This window comes from Sphaerodactylus townsendi, linkage group LG16 (assembly GCF_021028975.2).
Source record: "Sphaerodactylus townsendi isolate TG3544 linkage group LG16, MPM_Stown_v2.3, whole genome shotgun sequence".
NCBI lineage: Eukaryota > Metazoa > Chordata > Lepidosauria > Squamata > Sphaerodactylidae > Sphaerodactylus > Sphaerodactylus townsendi.
The window spans coordinates 25,512,585-25,528,712 of record NC_059440.1 but is presented as its reverse complement, the minus strand read 5'-3'; the positions used below and the strand labels follow the sequence as shown (position 1 = coordinate 25,528,712).

Sequence of the window (16,128 nt, the reverse complement as noted above, 5' to 3'; positions counted from 1 at the left end):
GAGTTCGTGTTGCAACTTGTGAGTATGTGTGGATGAGGGGAAAAGAGAGCATGGCTGTGGAGTCAATAGGTTGCCAATTCCAAGTTGGGACTTTCCTGGAGATTTTTGGGGTGTGAGGGAATCTCAGAGAGGTACAATGCCATAAGTTTACCTTCCAAAGCAGCTCTTTGTTGCAGGGGAATGGAACTCTGTAGTCTGGGGACTGAATATAGAAGAGGAAGAGGTGTTTGGATTTATACCCCAACTTTCTTTCCTGAAAGGAGTCTCCTAGTGGGTTATAGTTTCCTCCCTTCTTCTCCCCACACCTTGTGAGCTAGGTGGAGCTGTGAGGGTTCAAAGAGAACTGTGAGTAGCTCAAGGTCACCCAGCAGGCTTCAGGTGGAAGAGTGGGGAAACCAACCCAATTTTCCAGATTGGAGTCCAGTAGTGTTCTTAACCACTACACCACGCTGGGAGTAAGGTTGCCAAATATGAGTTGAGAAATATGAGTGTGTGGTAGAGTCTGTAGAAAGTGTGGTTTGGAAAGGGGAGAGCCCTCCACAGGATATAATACCTTAGAATCCACTACAAAAAAAACCCTGCCATTATCTCCAGGGAAAGTAACTTCTTCTCTTGTGCATCTGTTAGATAACAAAAGTGGAACAATCCTGCAGCGCGTTGTGCAAACGGCAGTGAAAAAGTCCCCAAGCAAACAGTCACTGTTTTGCATTGAAAACCGAACCACACAAAAATCTGATGAGCTTAGAGATGTCAGCAGGATTCTTGCTAGCTGCCTACGTGTCTGTGCGTGCCTGTCTCTTCATTCACCAGATATCTCGACCAGGAGTGGGAATGGCTTGGCAGCTGTCTGGACTGCAATATCCCTGCCTTCCCTTCCGCTTCCTTTCCACACACAATGCTAGGAAACCTCATTGGGGGAAAAGTTTAATGAGACAGAAGTAGGAAAAAAAGTGAGCCTCACAGTCAGGGAAGCTTCTGAGAAGTCACAAGGTTGGGGAAGAAGCGCAGGGAAGTCAGAGATTTGCTGGGAAGGCAAAACCAAATGCAAAAATAAACCCCCACCCTTTTCTTACTTTCACTTTCTGAGCGTCGCTGCATTAGGAGCAGCTTTGAACAGAAGCAAATGGAGCCACTCTCCAGAAACAATGCATTGGGAGCTTGGATTACAGGCAGGCAGGAGCCAATCCAGTGTCAAGAAAGTAAACATTGAGGGGTATCTGGCAACTGAAGATAAACAACCTTCGCAGACTTAGTGGAGCTGCAAGGATTTAGACTCCTCTTGAAGCACTGTCTTAAGATCATGGGCTGGGTAAGTATACCCTGGGCCTTTATGGAACTTTGTTTTCAAGACTTCTGATCATGTAGACATAAGAGAGAGAATGCCAAGACATCTCAGCATCCTGGGTGGTGGGTGGGGCCTTATCACACCTGGCCCACTTCTTGATCAGCTGACTAACTTTTTTTATTGGGGTAGAGAAGACGTATTTGACAAAGGGGGTACATTAAACTTTAGTCGATCAGCCGGTGCATACCAATTTTAAGCAGATCTCGGTTGGTCGGGGGAGAAATGAAAATCCACGATTCCAGTTAATTAATTATTTGGACTAATATGGTTCAAAGGTGAACTTCTCTCATTTGCAGGCACTGGCCATTTTGGGGGATTAGATCATAAAAAACTTCGGCATCCACCAGTCTGCCCAAACGTCCCTTGCAATTTTTTTTCCACTTGATTTAAATGAGTAGTGGAAAGGTAGATGATGAATCAACTAAAAATTCTGTGTCCAGCGGTTCTGGGAAGAAGGGGTAGTTGATATCAGATTGCTAAAACAAAGCAATTAGCAGGCCTTTCCGGATTATAGCAGGCTCCAGTGGTATTTTTAGGTGTTTTTTTCCCTTGGAACGGCATCCAGGCATTGATCGTATCAGACACAGCTTTTGAAATTCCCCCAGGTTTCAAGGACAGATTGCCATGTGGCAGAGGGGTGTACATCCAAGAAAAACAAGTTCTCGCCTGGACTCTGACCTCTGTTTGCAGTGAAACAATGGTACCATTGCTCAGTGACATGCAGGATTTTGAGATATTCTTCAGCTAATCTAGTGTTTGCTTTTTTGTGGGGGGAAATTCTGAGGGTTGAGTAAGATATGATTCTCAGCTAATGTGGTCGCCTAAAGGTCTGAGGATTGCATTCCTCCACAGTCAAGAAGTCTCGTCAATTTCATTTCACTCTTCAAGTCTTGTCAATTTCATTTCCTGGTTTCTGACAGCAGAGCTAAGACTGACCAAAACTCTGTCGGGACCCAGACACAAAGGATACCCCAAGAAAGATTTTCCGCTTCACAGCATCTTACTCTGTGGGTTCTGTGTATGGTGCTGTGGGGGAGATCTTGCACACACACAAAAAAGCACAGCCAGTATGTGCTTTGCTGGAACTGTGGGTGAGAGTCTCACTTCCATAAAACCTTGTGGCAGAGGGCACTAAAGGACAACCTCCGTTTCCAGGATGTCCCCTCCTCCATCTCGACTCAAGGCAGTTTCACAAATACATGCAGAATTCTGATTAAGGGACAGATCTTATTCTGCGAATATTGAGACGGCCAGAAGGCCAAAATCCCCCCAGTGCAAAGGAGGAGACTGGATTGCCTCTCATTAAGAACAGGCAGAGAGCTGGGTGTGCAGCCAAATCTCTCTTTGGCCAGAATACAATGACCCCTCCTGGACCCTGACCAGAATACAATGAGCAGCAGTGGCATAGTGGTTAAGAGCAGGTGTCCTCTAATCTGGAGGAACTGGGTTTGATTCCCTGCTCTGCCGCTTGAGCTGTGGAGGCTTATCTGGTGAGGCACTTCAGCACATGCCAGCTGGGTGATCTTGGGCTAGTCACAGCTTTTTGGAGCTCTCTCAGCCCCACCCACCTCACAAGGTGTTTGTTGTGTGGAGGGAAAGGATATAGTAAGTCCCATTGAGTCTCTTACAGGCACTGGCGTAATGCCCATTGGGCAAGGTGGGCAGCTGCCCAGGGCATCACCTTGTGGGGGGCATTAAAATGCTGGGTTTGTTTTGGGGTATTTTAGTGGTTTTCCATTTTTGGCCTGCAGGGGGCGCGGTTTTTAGGCTAGCAGCACCAAAATTTCAGCGTATCATCAGGAGACTGTCCTTATGCTACCCCCCAAGTTTGGTGAGGTTTGGTTCAGGGAGTCCAAAGTTATGGACTCCCAAAGGGGGTGCTTCATCCCACATTGTTTCCAATGGGAGCTAATTGGAGATGGGGGCTACAGTTTTGAGGGTCCATAACTTTCCCCCCCCCCGACCCAAACTGCACCAAACTTGGGGGGTATCATTAGGGCAGTCTCCTGATGAGACCCTGAAAGTTTTGAGACTGTGCCTTCAGGAATGTGCCCCCCGCAGCCTGCAACCCCCATTGACAGCAATGCTGAAAACTCAATGCAGAACAAAGATTCTTGGGCAAATTTCTAGGATGTTCCTGCAGGGGGTGCATTTTTTGATGTATTGGCACCAAAATTTCAGGGTATCATCTGGAGATGATGGCACCCCCCAAGTTTGGTGCAGTTTGGTTCAGGGGGGCCAAAGTTATGGACCCTCAAAACTGTAGCCCCCATCTCCTATTAGCTCCCATTGGAAACAATGCGGAATGAAGCACCCCCTTTGGGAGTCCATAACTTTGGACTCCTTGAACCAAACCTCACCAAACTTGGGGGGTAGCATAAGGACAGTCTCCTGATGATATGCTGAAATTTTGGTGCTGATATGTCTAAAAATGCACCCCCTGCAAGCACCAATGTCTTGGTGCAAAAACATTTTTGGTCATGGTGGAGTGGCTGCCCAGGGGGGGGGGGCATCCAACTCAGGTTTTGCCCAGGGCTACAGTTTTCCCAGGGCTGCCTCGTTACGCCCCTGCTTACAGGAGAGTCTCTTACAGGAGAGAAAGCGGGGTGTGTATAAATCCAAACTCTTCTTCTTCAAGATCCTTGTTTGTTTTCCATAAAATCCATCTGCCCTATTCTTGTTCGCCTTCATGGAGGTTCCTTCTCTAGCATCCTGTTTATTTCTTTTGATGGATTTCAGGCTCCATCTTGTGGGAAAAAAACAGAAGCACAGGGCCATTGTTTTAGGAAGTCTGATTACACTCCCCCCTTCCCTTCTCCCCCTTTTTGTAAAAACATAAAAGTGTTTTCTGTTAATTTAGATCCATTAGCTTTCTAACCAGAGCCTGGAGTTGTAGAATTGATGGTTAGAGTATTTATTAATGTATTCCTTTTAAGCTTGGAAATTAGATTTACCAGCTCTCTGGCCAGGTAGGCATTAGCCGACCATTGTGATGGAAAGAGAAAAGTGTTTAGGAAATGGAATCTTCCCCCAGAAGTGACTGGATGATGTTCTAGGTTTTTACCATAGAGATTTGGGGGGATTCATAGAGTGCTGACTGGTGTGACATCACTTCCAGGTGGAACACAGTCCTCCCTACAAAGTATCTTGGGAGTGGCAGCCGCAAATCTGACAACCCTATTTGGTAATTTCAAATTGGGTGAATTTGATCCCTTGGTTGTACTATTTGTTGGCAGAAACTTGTCTAATTTACCTTGCTGTGAGAAGAAGAGAAGAAGAGTTTGGATTTATATCCCCCCTTTCTCTCCTGCAGGAGACTCAAAGGGGCTTACATTCTCCTTGCCCTTTCCCCCTCACAACAAACACCCTGTGAGGTAGGTGGATCTGAGAGAGCTCCGAAGAACTGTGACTAGCCCAAGGTCACCCAGCTGGCGTGTGTGGGAGTGCACAGGCTAATCTGAATTCCCCAGATAAGCCTCCACAGCTCAGGCGGCAGAGCTGGGAATCAAACCCGGTTCCTCCAGATTAGATACACGAGCTCTTAACCTCCTACGCCACTGCTGCTCCTGAGGATAAATGAAGAAGGGGAGACCCACATACAAAAGTTAGAAAAATAACTGGGGGAAAAGTATGGAGAGCATGGTGGGTTTATACCCTGTTCAGGAACAGCAGATAGAAAATGGAAGTTTTTAAAATCCCTTTGGGAAGGATTATAGGGAGGCAACCAACTTGATTTTCAAAGGGTGCCATTCTGTGCTCTCCCTCTTCTCTTTCGGCATAAAACAGACTCGCCAAGAAGGACTGCAGAGAAACATTGCATTGGATATGGCTGCAACAAAGTCTCTTTCCTCTCTTCTCTTTCGGCAGATTTTTACTAGCATAATCTTTGCCACACTTCTGTTCTGCTCGAATGCATGCCGTGAGGAGGAATATGAAATTAACGGGGAATGTTGTCCTAAGTGCGGTCCAGGTATGTAAACAAGGTGGTCCCTCTTTCTCTAGATATGATGTACTTTTATTCATCTGGTATCACTTGACCAGGGATAACTATAGAATCTGGGGAACTGTAGTTACTGAGGTGCTGAGAATTCTCTTGGGAGAACCTCCTTACATTCCCTGGGAAATCAGAATGGCTCTTCAACCAAGTTAGGTCTGGCATATTGGTCTGCAGCAGGTGTATCCGTCTTTGCAGTTGATAAGGTGCTTTGTGTTTTGGACACACAACAACATGTTTATTATTTATTGACTTAGAATATTTCTCTGTTTCCTCTTCTGGGTCCTGCTGGAGGCAGCTTATTTTATTGTGAATTTATTAGAGGGGCTGAACACTTCAAAGGTCACTACCAGCCCTAGATTGCTGCTTTCTTAAAGTACCAATGCTAAATTTTCCTTTTTTGTCCATAGGGCTGTAACAGGGGGATGAGAGTTGGGTCTGTAGAAGTTAAAAGGAATAGACCAGGCACAGGAATAGACTGGGCCATCCAAGTCAGGGTTTAAGCCACATTACCCATTGTCATATGAAACAGTCTGAGACAGAATGACTGGAAATTAAATATATGGGAAAGATCCGTTGCAAATCCTAACGACCTTACAGTATGTTACTTGCTCCTTCTGAATCTCTTGCAGGCTCCAGAGTCTTCAAACATTGCACTTCCTCTTCCAGTACAAGCTGTATCTCCTGTATAAAAGGGACTTACACAGAGCATCCACATGGTCTAACATATTGTTTGTCCTGTCAAATCTGTGATTCAGGTAATACTAATAGAAGGTACTCCGTGTATGTTTCCCAAGTTGGAATTTCTGTTTCTTCTGGTGCATAAACAGGTATAGAAAATAGGGGTGGGTTGCCCCCAGAAGTGCTATTAGCCATGTGACTGGGTGGGTGATGTGGGTGAAAACTGAATGAAAGCATTCAGGAAGCATCAGATAGATGAACACAGAATGCAACGGAGGAGCGCAAAACTTGCTAGCCCATTTTCTGCACTTACAACCTATGTAGATAGAAGGTCACCAATGACATGGATCTCTTTCCCAGAAATAGAAGCTAACCAATCAAGTTGGAAAGACAGAATTTCAATCCAGGTTCCTACTTTGGGTAGGTTCCAGGTAGGATGTTATAGCACCATGAAGACTTGATCCTCTCTACCTGTTATGGGTTACAGTAGACCATGACCAGATCCTCAGCCAATCTGGTGCAAAGGAGCCATCTTATGAAAACAAAACAAAAACCCACATATTCTTCTTAAAGAAGCTGTTACCTCATTGGAGATCAGTGAGAAAACAGGCAAGGTGTCTTCAGCCAATTCACAGTGACCCTGTTTATTATTTTGCTGGTCTTAGGCAACAAGACGACCACTTCTGTGGGGCTGTTCAATCTTTCGCAGCACTTGGGACGGATTTCTGCTTCCAAAAATGGCCCCTTCATACCAGACTAGTTGTGGCCTCATTGAGCTGCTACTAGCAGGTTGTCAGTGGGGTAGCCAGGACCTACAGTTTGATTCAGACAATTTACCGTAGTAGATATTAACTGGCTTGTGATTTTGCCATCCAGGGTCCAACCTGATGATTAAAAGAAGATGCACTTATACCGAGAACGCAGTGTGTTCCTGTGCGCCGGGTTATTACTGCACACACTTTGCTGGTGAAGACTGTGACTCGTGTCAAGAACACACTGTGGCCCAACCTGGTTATATGGTGACACAGCCTGGTAAGATGTCATTGTGACTTCCATACTGCAATAATGTGGAAGCTTCCTTGGTAAAATTTGGTTTTTGCTGTGGAAGATCCTGAATTCCTCATACCCATCATTTCAACCAGAAAACCCCATTTTTTATATCTTTCTATTCAGTGCACGTTTATCCCATCCTTCCACTAAAAGCTTAAGATGTCATGCACAAATCTCCATTTCTTGTTTTATACTCACGCCAATGCTGTGAGGTAGGTCTGGCTGAGAGAGAGCAACAGTCTCAAAGTCAGCCAGCAACTGTTATGTTGGAGCAGGGATTTCAACCCCCAGACACTGAAACCTTAGTATGACACTCTAACCCCAACGTTTTTGAACCTGCAGGCACCTTGGGAATTGTAGTACAACTTGATGTGCGCAGCCACAACATGCTTACCGCAGGAGGCGGGGACACAGTAAAGATCCTTGTTCTGTAGCAGCAACTGTTGCCAAAGCAACATTAAAAAAAATTGTACAGCCAGTCAAATCTCTTGTAGCCAATCAGAAGTGTTGCTGGGCAAAAGCACTATACGGCACCATCTACTTCTCAAAACACTTAGCAGTCACCGGGAAAAATGTAACTGGGCGTCATGACATTCACGAGAATGATTGCTCTACCACAGTACTGTAGCATGCATCTCTTATATGAATCAAACCTGTTATTCTGTTTTCGCATAATGTTTATCTTATCTGTTCCCCCATGATATTACATGTTATGTGTAAATTAATGAATCTACATGAGACATTTATTGTGGGCCCTATTAACAAGCCGTATAGCTACATCTGGATTATGTTACTATGCTGTATATAATTTATTTTGATAACAACCAGTTATTTGCTATTATATATTGTTAGTTTTTACACATTTCTCCATTTCCATCTCCTGCTATAGGCACAGAAACCACTGACACCCAGTATGTCCCCTGCCCAGCTGGCACCTTTTCAACAGAAGAAATGTCCCCCTCTTGCAAACCGTGGACCAAGTAAGCTTAGTTTATCCTGTCCTCCATCAGTGAGCTAACTTCACTTTCACTCCTGTGTTGTTGCTGATGAAGAAATGTTGAGAAGTCCCAGAGCTGAACTGAAACTGATGGCTAAATTTAATTTCATTGAGGCATCCATAGAGGGAATTAAATGACTAGAATATGCTAGAAGAGAACTTCCTGTGCACAATATGAGCAGGGATGGCTCAGTATCTTCTTTTAATCGTCAGGTTGGACCCTGGATGGCAAAACCACAGTATTATCTTCATCATTTTTTTCATCATTCCTATTACCTTTCCTATTACCTTTCCTATTACCTATTCCTATTCCTTTTTTCATCATTCCTATTACCCATCTCCTCCCAATTATGACTGTATGACTATAGCCTGTGCTGACATTTCATTTTATTTTATGATTTTACATTTTATGTTTTTATTACTATTGATTGTTTCCTGATTGCTTACTAGACCTATATGACAATCATTAAGTGCTGTACCTTATGATTCTTGACAAATGTATTTTCTTTTATGTACACTGAGAGCATATGCACCGGAGACAAATTCCTTGTGTGTCCAATCACACTTGGCCAATAAAGATTCTATTCTATTCTATTCTATTCTATTCTATTCTATTCTATTCTATTCTATTCTATTCTATTCTATTCTATCACTGCTGTAAATGTTCAGGAGAACCATCATTTGATTGAAGCACTTAACTGATTAATTCTTTGATTAACCCTGTGAGTTTTGTTTGACTGGTCAACTGACCAGATCTATACACATGTGCACATACATAAAATAACAGTTCTAAAAAAAACCCCCAGCATCGTCGTTTTGTGTTTGGGGTGATGTATGGAGATGAGGTCATTTCAGAAGAGACATTCTCTCTTGCACAAGAGAGAATAAAGAATGCCTTTTCTTAGAGGGTACCTACCAGACGTGGGAGCCAGCATGATGCAGTCGTTAACAGTGGTGGACTCTAATTTGGTAAACAGGGTTTGCTTCCCTGATCCTCTACATGAAGCCCACTGGATGATCTTGGGCCAGTCACAGTTATCCCTGAACTCTCTCAGCCTCACCCACCTCACAAGGTGACTGTAGTGGGGAAGGAAAGAGAAGGTGTTTGTAAGCCACTTTGAGATTTCTTAAAGGTAGAGAAAAGCAGAGTGTTCAAAACCAGCTCTTCTTCAATTTGAAACAAAACCCCAGCATTTTCTCTTAGCTGATAAATGTATTTTTCATAGCTGGCACCATAGCAGAAGAGTCATCCCTTATGATGGGGGAGAGAACTCCTCTTACTAGAGGAAATCCTTCTTACTAGAAATCTTTGCTGCTCATGGAGTTGTAATGTCTTAATATGCCAGGGGGCATTCATTGAAAATGCTGGGGGGAAGAATTAGGACTAATAAAAGGAAAAACTTCTTCACGCAACGTGTGATTGGTGTTTGGAATATGCTGCCACAGGAGGTGGTGATGGCCGCTAACCTGGATAGCTTTAAAAAGGGCTTAGGGCAGATTTACGGAGAAGTTGATCTATGGCTACCAATCTTGATCCTCCTTGATCTCAGATTGCAAATGCCTTAGCAGACCAGGTGCTCAGGAGCAGCAGCAGCAGAAGGCCATTGCTTTCACATGCTGCATGTGAGCTCCCAAAGGCACCTGGTGAGCCACTGTGAGTAGCAGAGTGCTGGACTAGATGGACTCTGGTCTGATCCAGCAGGCTAGTTCTTATGTTCTTAATATAAAAATAATTGCCAACATTATAAAGACATCTGCTGCTCAGTTTTTTGGGGGCATCTTTCTTATCATTCAACATATTTTCAGCCAGTTTCATTGAGTTCAAAGCCCCAATTGACAGTGTTCGCATGAAATTTTTAAAACACAGTTTCAGCCAGTCAGAGGTGAGGTTTGGACCAGCAACTGATTCATTGCTCCATTTGATAGCTGATAGCCTGCATCAATAGATGACAGCCTATGGACACAGAACAAACACAATCCTGCTGGTAATTCCTGGTTTCTTTTAATTTCCAGCTGCACCAAATCAGGCGAAACAGAGGAAAAAGCTGGGAATGCAACCTCTGATGCAATTTGCAGAAAAACACCTCCAAATGGTGACAATAACAGCCACAATCTCACAATGCCAATTGTCATCGTTGCTAGTCTCGTCGTTCTACCACTTCTTGTCCTATTCGGTTTCTTCTGCTGGAGAAGAAAGAGGAAGACTGAAAAACCAAGTGAGTAAGGGTATAAAGCAGCTGCCTCTTCTCTGCCTGTTGATATATACCCTGTAACTTCCGTTTTCCAGCAAGCAGAAAAGGAACATCTCATTCCAATTTCACCCCCTCTTGGATGTAAAACTACAAGGGTTGTTGGATTGTGTCATAGTTCAGGTTAACTTCACGTTGTCATCGAATATAGTTCGGAAATACCAAATCCAGATTCAGTGACGCATAGAAAGTCAGGGAGAATGTCAATGTGTTGTCTGTTTTTTCTCAAAAAGCTCTTTCTTTTTCTGTTTGCAGATGCTGCTAGGCAAGAGGTGAGTACCTATTATTAGCATTTTGTTTTTATATATCCCTCGTATTTCACCCTTTCGTTCCCATCTTTCTACCCCCTATCTAATTCAGCTGTGTGGCAGACATCTGGTAGAACAGTGGTTCTCAACCTGTGGGTCACGACTCCTTTGGGGGTCAAACAACCCTTTCACAGGGGTCGTCTAAGACTCTCTGCATCAGTGTTCTCCATCTGTAAAATGGATAAATGTTAGGGTTGGGGGTCACCACAACATGAGGAACTGTATTAAAGGGTCGTGGCATTAGGAAGGTTGAGAACCACTGTGGTAGAATATGTGGATCAGCATAACTTCTATAACTCCTTCTTCTCTATGGGACTTGTCATTCCATGAAGGGGTCTGAGGATTTCTTATGAATAACTCTCACCCAACTAAAATTTCCAGAATTCTTTAATGGAAACCAGTATCTTTATATGGATAATGTAAATATATGCATTAACTGTTCAGGAAGGGACCTAGCCTTTCACACAAGGCTGTGTAGTTTAGAACTGAAATTTATTTCAAGAGAGGTTGTCCTCTGAATTAAAAAAATAGGAATGATATCAAATTTCTCTTTCTCACTGCTTTAACCCACATCAACGTGCATTTTCCATGTGCTCATTTTTCTCCTGTTGAGTGTGTGCGTTGTTTCAAAGTTATTTGTGCATTTATTAGATTGCCATCTAAATGGCATATTGAATGGCATCTAAATGGCATATTAAAAAAAAGTTCCACATGAATTGACAATACAAGCTATGTTGGAAAACCAAGAGCAAAAAAACTGGGCTACTAAAATTATTGGGGAAAAAAACTTAACTATAAAAGAAAATTAGATCAGGAGCATTTGTTCATCCTTTGCTGAATGTCCCCCTCCTAATGCAAAATTCTTATTGGCCCTTCAAGACCAAGCCGGGCAAGTCAGTGCCTGGGAACCGCAAAATGCCGCTCCCCAGGTCCACCGCTTGCATTACAGGCGGCGCTGCTGAAGGAATGCAGCAGCCGCCTCACTCTGGCTCCTTCCCCTCCTTCAGGGCGTAAGCGTCTGGTCAGCCCTAAAAAACAACCCCTTTAAAGGGTTGTTTTTGAGGGAACAGCATTCTTCAAGCAAGCGCTGTGCAAACAGCAACCGCTGAAAGAACGCTCTTTCCCCTTCCTCCTACTTTGTTTATTGCAATCACGCCATGCTGGCCTCCTAAGTCCCTCCCTCGCTGTCCTCTGACCCCTGGAGGTCGGAGGGCAGCGTGGGCGGGGCTTAGGAGGCCAGCAGGGCGATGACAGCGACAAGGTAAGTGGGAGAGGGAAGGGGGAAGAGGCGGGCTCTGCTGGGGCCGCTCGCACGCTTGCGTGCGAACGGCCTCCACCCCCACGCCGGCAGAATTCTTGCCGGCGTGGGGGCGCATAGAGGCCCATGCGGAAAGGGCCATTAATTCATTTGTTTAGTATAATAACGGGGGGGGGGGGTGTTTTTAAAGGAAGTCCCAGAGTACCAGTGTGTTCCAGTGGCCGAGACCAATTTGATGACACCTATCCAGGAGACAACTCAAATCAGCAGCAAGCCCGCATTTCAATGTGGTTAACCCCAAAACTTGGCAGTTTTGGGGGAGGATGTTGATACTATCTACAGAGAGAAGCACAGCCGTATCATCTGTCTTCACTGTCTACTGGAAAAAAGACACTTTCCTCTGAGTCATCTTCCAAGCTTCAGAGCATCATCGAAGATGTGTTTATTTTCTGGGCGACTAAACAGAAACGTGAGAAGGCTGCCAGTAGAAGTGTGACCAGGCTCAAAATTCCAGGCATGATAATCAAAATGGGAACCTACCAAGCTGGAGAAATCATGTCATGTTTTTATATTATGGTCTAGTTGGACCTTGGTGCTGTGGTGGGAAGAGGTACAGAAAGTCTTGGTGTGTGGTCTATAACTGTTCTTGGAAGAATGGACTTCTCTGGTGAAACCGCGGAGCTTCTCTGGCTCAGGAAGTACACTACAATGAGAACAGAAAAATATAATCCAAATGGGACTCTGTTTTGTAACCATATAATAAGGCATTAGATGGTGTATGGTCATTTCTTTTGAGGGATTCTACACCTCCAAAAACAGTCCCTACAAGATGGTACAGGGATAGGGTTGACCCCCTAGAAATGGAAACCATCTCAGAGCTCACCCAGAAAGGGTACCCTCAAAAATTCCTTGAAAACTCGCTATATGCACTTTTGAATTCCTGTGGATGTCTAAATTCAACAAATACCATATCAGAGCCTGTGACAATCCACAACACTGAATGCAAGAATTTGATGTTGTTAGAATGATATCAGCTCACTGTGTGAGATCTGGCTCCAGCGCACAGCTTGGAGTCAACTTCAAGCCCCTCCAAGGAGCCACATGACCATTAAACATGTGGTCCTGGTTGCCAGGCGACCGAGAAACAGGAAGGAGCAGGCTGCATGGTTGGTAGCATTAGGAGAGTCATGGGCCATTTCCTTGGGGATAATTCTGGGATCCCTTGGAATTTCAGCTCATTTCCAGACCACAGAAATCAAATCCCCTTGAGAAAATGGATGATTTTCAGTATGGACTTGATGGCATTGAGGTCCTTGTCCTCCCCAAACTCCATCCCCAAATCTCCTGCAGTTTTCCAACCTGGATCTGGCAACTTTACTAACCCATTCCCTGCCAGAAACCAGAGGGGACCAGGCAGCCCTAGATGGAAATGCCGAGTGGGGCACGCCAAGACTTGGATGCCTTTTGAAGGGAGGGAAAGAATACGGAGCAATATTACATCTGTAGCAGGTGGATTCTACATCTCTTCTGCAGTCTGATCCACTGAGGGGATCACTGGTGTCAGTCTAAGGAGCAGTCACTACCTTAAGGGGTCTGTCTCCTGGAACACCCGGTGCAACTTCATTCATGCAAACACTGGAATTAGCTGGCAGTTGTGGGTTTTCCAGGCTGTGTGGCCGTGGTCTGGTATCTTTTGCTTCTAACATTTGGCCCACATCTATGGACGGCATTTTCAGAGGCATGCCCCCAGCCTCTTTCCTGGCACTTTGTGGTCTGGGGTGGTGTGCAAACAGCCTCTCCCCCTCCCCCAGTGGAGGATTTGTTTTGGGCTTATTCAATGAAACAATGCTTTATTGATCTGTTGGTTTGATGCTCTGTAGATCTGTTTAATTAATTTGATGCTCTGTGGATTTGCTTCATTGACTCACAGAAAACAGAAAAAAAAGAAAAGAAAAGAAAAGCTCACATGAAATGACGAGAAGAGGTGAGGGGGAAAGAAGCAGGTGGGAGGGATCTGAAAAAAATGGTGGACCAGATGCTGAGGGACAGGTTGGGTGACTACACAGATGCATGGCAAAGAGCCAGGGTTTTTGGTGGGAAAGATAAAACATTCTAAATATGACCATATTGCAAGGGAAGCCGGCTTGGAAACGTTTCAGTGGGGGAAAAATGTAGTAAAAGTGTTTTCAGAAATGTCGAGGTAAAAGGTGGTTGGAAATGTTTACAGGGAAAAAAGTGTGAAACTCCACTGAGGAAACATTGCCTTGGAGAGTGGTGGAGTCTCCTTTTTTGGAGGTTTTTAAGCGGAGGCTGGATGGCTATCTGTCAAGGGTGCATTGATTGTGCGTTCCTGCATGTACCTGATGACCCTTGTGGTCTCTTCCAACGCGATGATTCTATTATTTCATTTGTAAGTTAAAAACTATGTAAACAGGGTTTGTGGAAAAGGACCTAGATGGCCTCCAGTTCCATTCCAACTTTGCGAAACTGCTTGCGGCTGTGGCTGATAAAATACCTGAGAATTCATACCATGACTCCCTTTCCTGAAATGGGAAGGATCCCAATTTTCTGCCTACGCCTCCTTTGGCAAACTGTATTTTTCTGGGGGGGGGGGGGGGCAGAAAGGAAGGTATTTGGATACCATCACCCAGGGCTTCGGTTCAAGATTATCACTACTGTCCCAGCCACGCCTAGGTGCAAAGTGTGGTGTAATTGCGGACATATCAGTCCCGAAGAACGTGGAGAATTCCAGAAGACTAAAGATGAATTTCCGTTAACTGGCTTTTTTCTCTTTCTCTGTGTAAAGATATGATTGAAGCTTTTGTCATTAAAAGAACTTTCAAAGTGAACAGAGGTGGTTTCTGACAACTGCTATTTAGAGAGGAAAGAAACCCTCAACTATGACAGAACAACACAACCTGAAGTTTTGTAAGAGGCCTAATTATTTTTGCATGAAAGGCAAGCCCGTGAATAGTATTTTATTGGTGCCTTATCAGGACCTTTTCATGCAGATCCTGCGCTTGAGTTAAAAAAAAATTGCCATCAATCCACAACTGGCCTAGGGCAAATTGTGGGTTTCAAAACAAGAGACATTCGGAGCTGATTTGCCTTTCCTGCCTTTATAGCAACCCTGGTATCAGAGGTGGGATCCAGCAGGTTCTCACAGGTTCGTGAGAGTAGGTTAATAATTATTTGTGTGTGCCGAGAGGGGGTTACTAATTGGTGATTTTGCCACGTGATTTTTGCCTTTGTGACGCCCCTCCTCTCAGCAGTAGCGTGCAGAACTTGAAGCAGTCTAGCAGGAGGTGCACCGGCGTGCATGGCAGCCTGCGCCTGCGTGCATTCGTTTCCCGCCCAAGGACCGGTGCAGCAGCTGCGTCCTTGCCACAGCCCCGCCCAGGAATGCCCCATCCCCGGAATGCCGGCCACACCCCCGTCGTGCCCCGCCCAACCTCATTAGCGCTAGGCCACAGTTTGAATCCCACCACCATGGGAACCTGTTACTAAAATTTTTGGATCCCACCACTGCCTGGTATTGCTTGCTGGTGATTCATCTAGATACTAGCCAGGACCGACCCAGCTTAGTTTCCAAGTTCTGGTGAGATTGGGCTAGCCTGGACAAGGCAATAAGAAAATTACTTCTAATTTGCCATATTACACTAATGTCACCATACAACACACATATTTGGGATTGCAACTAACCCCAAAGGTGTTTTCACAAAACATGGAAAAAAATTTGCCTCTTCATACTCTATATAGTCCTACACTTAAGGGCTGAGTTGCTGTGGTTCATTTTGTCGCTGTTGAACTTAAGGATTTCCACTAAGAGTTTCTTGGGTTCAATCAGTTATACCTCTTTAAAGTGAATGGGGGAAAATGAAACATTGAACATCAGAGAGATGATGGCCCAGTATGATGATTGCAATGGTGCACCATGCCCCAGGATAACTGGGTTTGAATCCCTGCTCTTCGGCATAAGTTTGCCAGGTGATTTCGGGCCCATTAAAATAATGCAGGCGATCCTACCTCCCACGAATGCTGTTGTGATGTAAAGTTGAGACAGGGGAAATAAAACGATGGCTCACCTGGGGTCCCCATTAAGCAAAAAAAAGGAGATAAAAATAAAAATTAGTCAGGCTTTCAATGTAGAGACCCTCAATAAAGCAAAAACACATTTAATACTACAATAGTGTCCTATATATATACAGCCATGGGGATGGTAACCATTGAGGGTTGTGTTTTAATC

The 16,128-nt window shown here is 44.6% G+C and overlaps 1 protein-coding gene across 2 annotated transcripts; it reads left to right on the top strand.

Annotated features, from left to right (window-relative positions):
• The first annotated feature begins 906 nt into the window (after positions 1-906).
• TNFRSF14 (TNF receptor superfamily member 14) lies at positions 907-14,731 on the top strand. 2 transcript variants are annotated; one of them, XM_048519482.1, is made up of 8 exons: positions 907-1,309; positions 5,213-5,315; positions 5,972-6,097; positions 6,897-7,052; positions 7,960-8,050; positions 10,081-10,283; positions 10,572-10,588; positions 12,073-14,731. In XM_048519482.1, exons 1-8 carry the CDS (start codon positions 1,301-1,303, stop codon positions 12,175-12,177), a joined length of 810 nt encoding a protein of 269 aa, XP_048375439.1. In that variant the 5' UTR covers positions 907-1,300; the 3' UTR covers positions 12,178-14,731. The 2 variants fall into 2 exon arrangements, with proteins under 2 accessions (XP_048375439.1, XP_048375438.1); XM_048519481.1 differs by having other exon boundaries at positions 5,132-5,315.
• Positions 14,732-16,128: the final 1,397 nt, after the last annotated feature.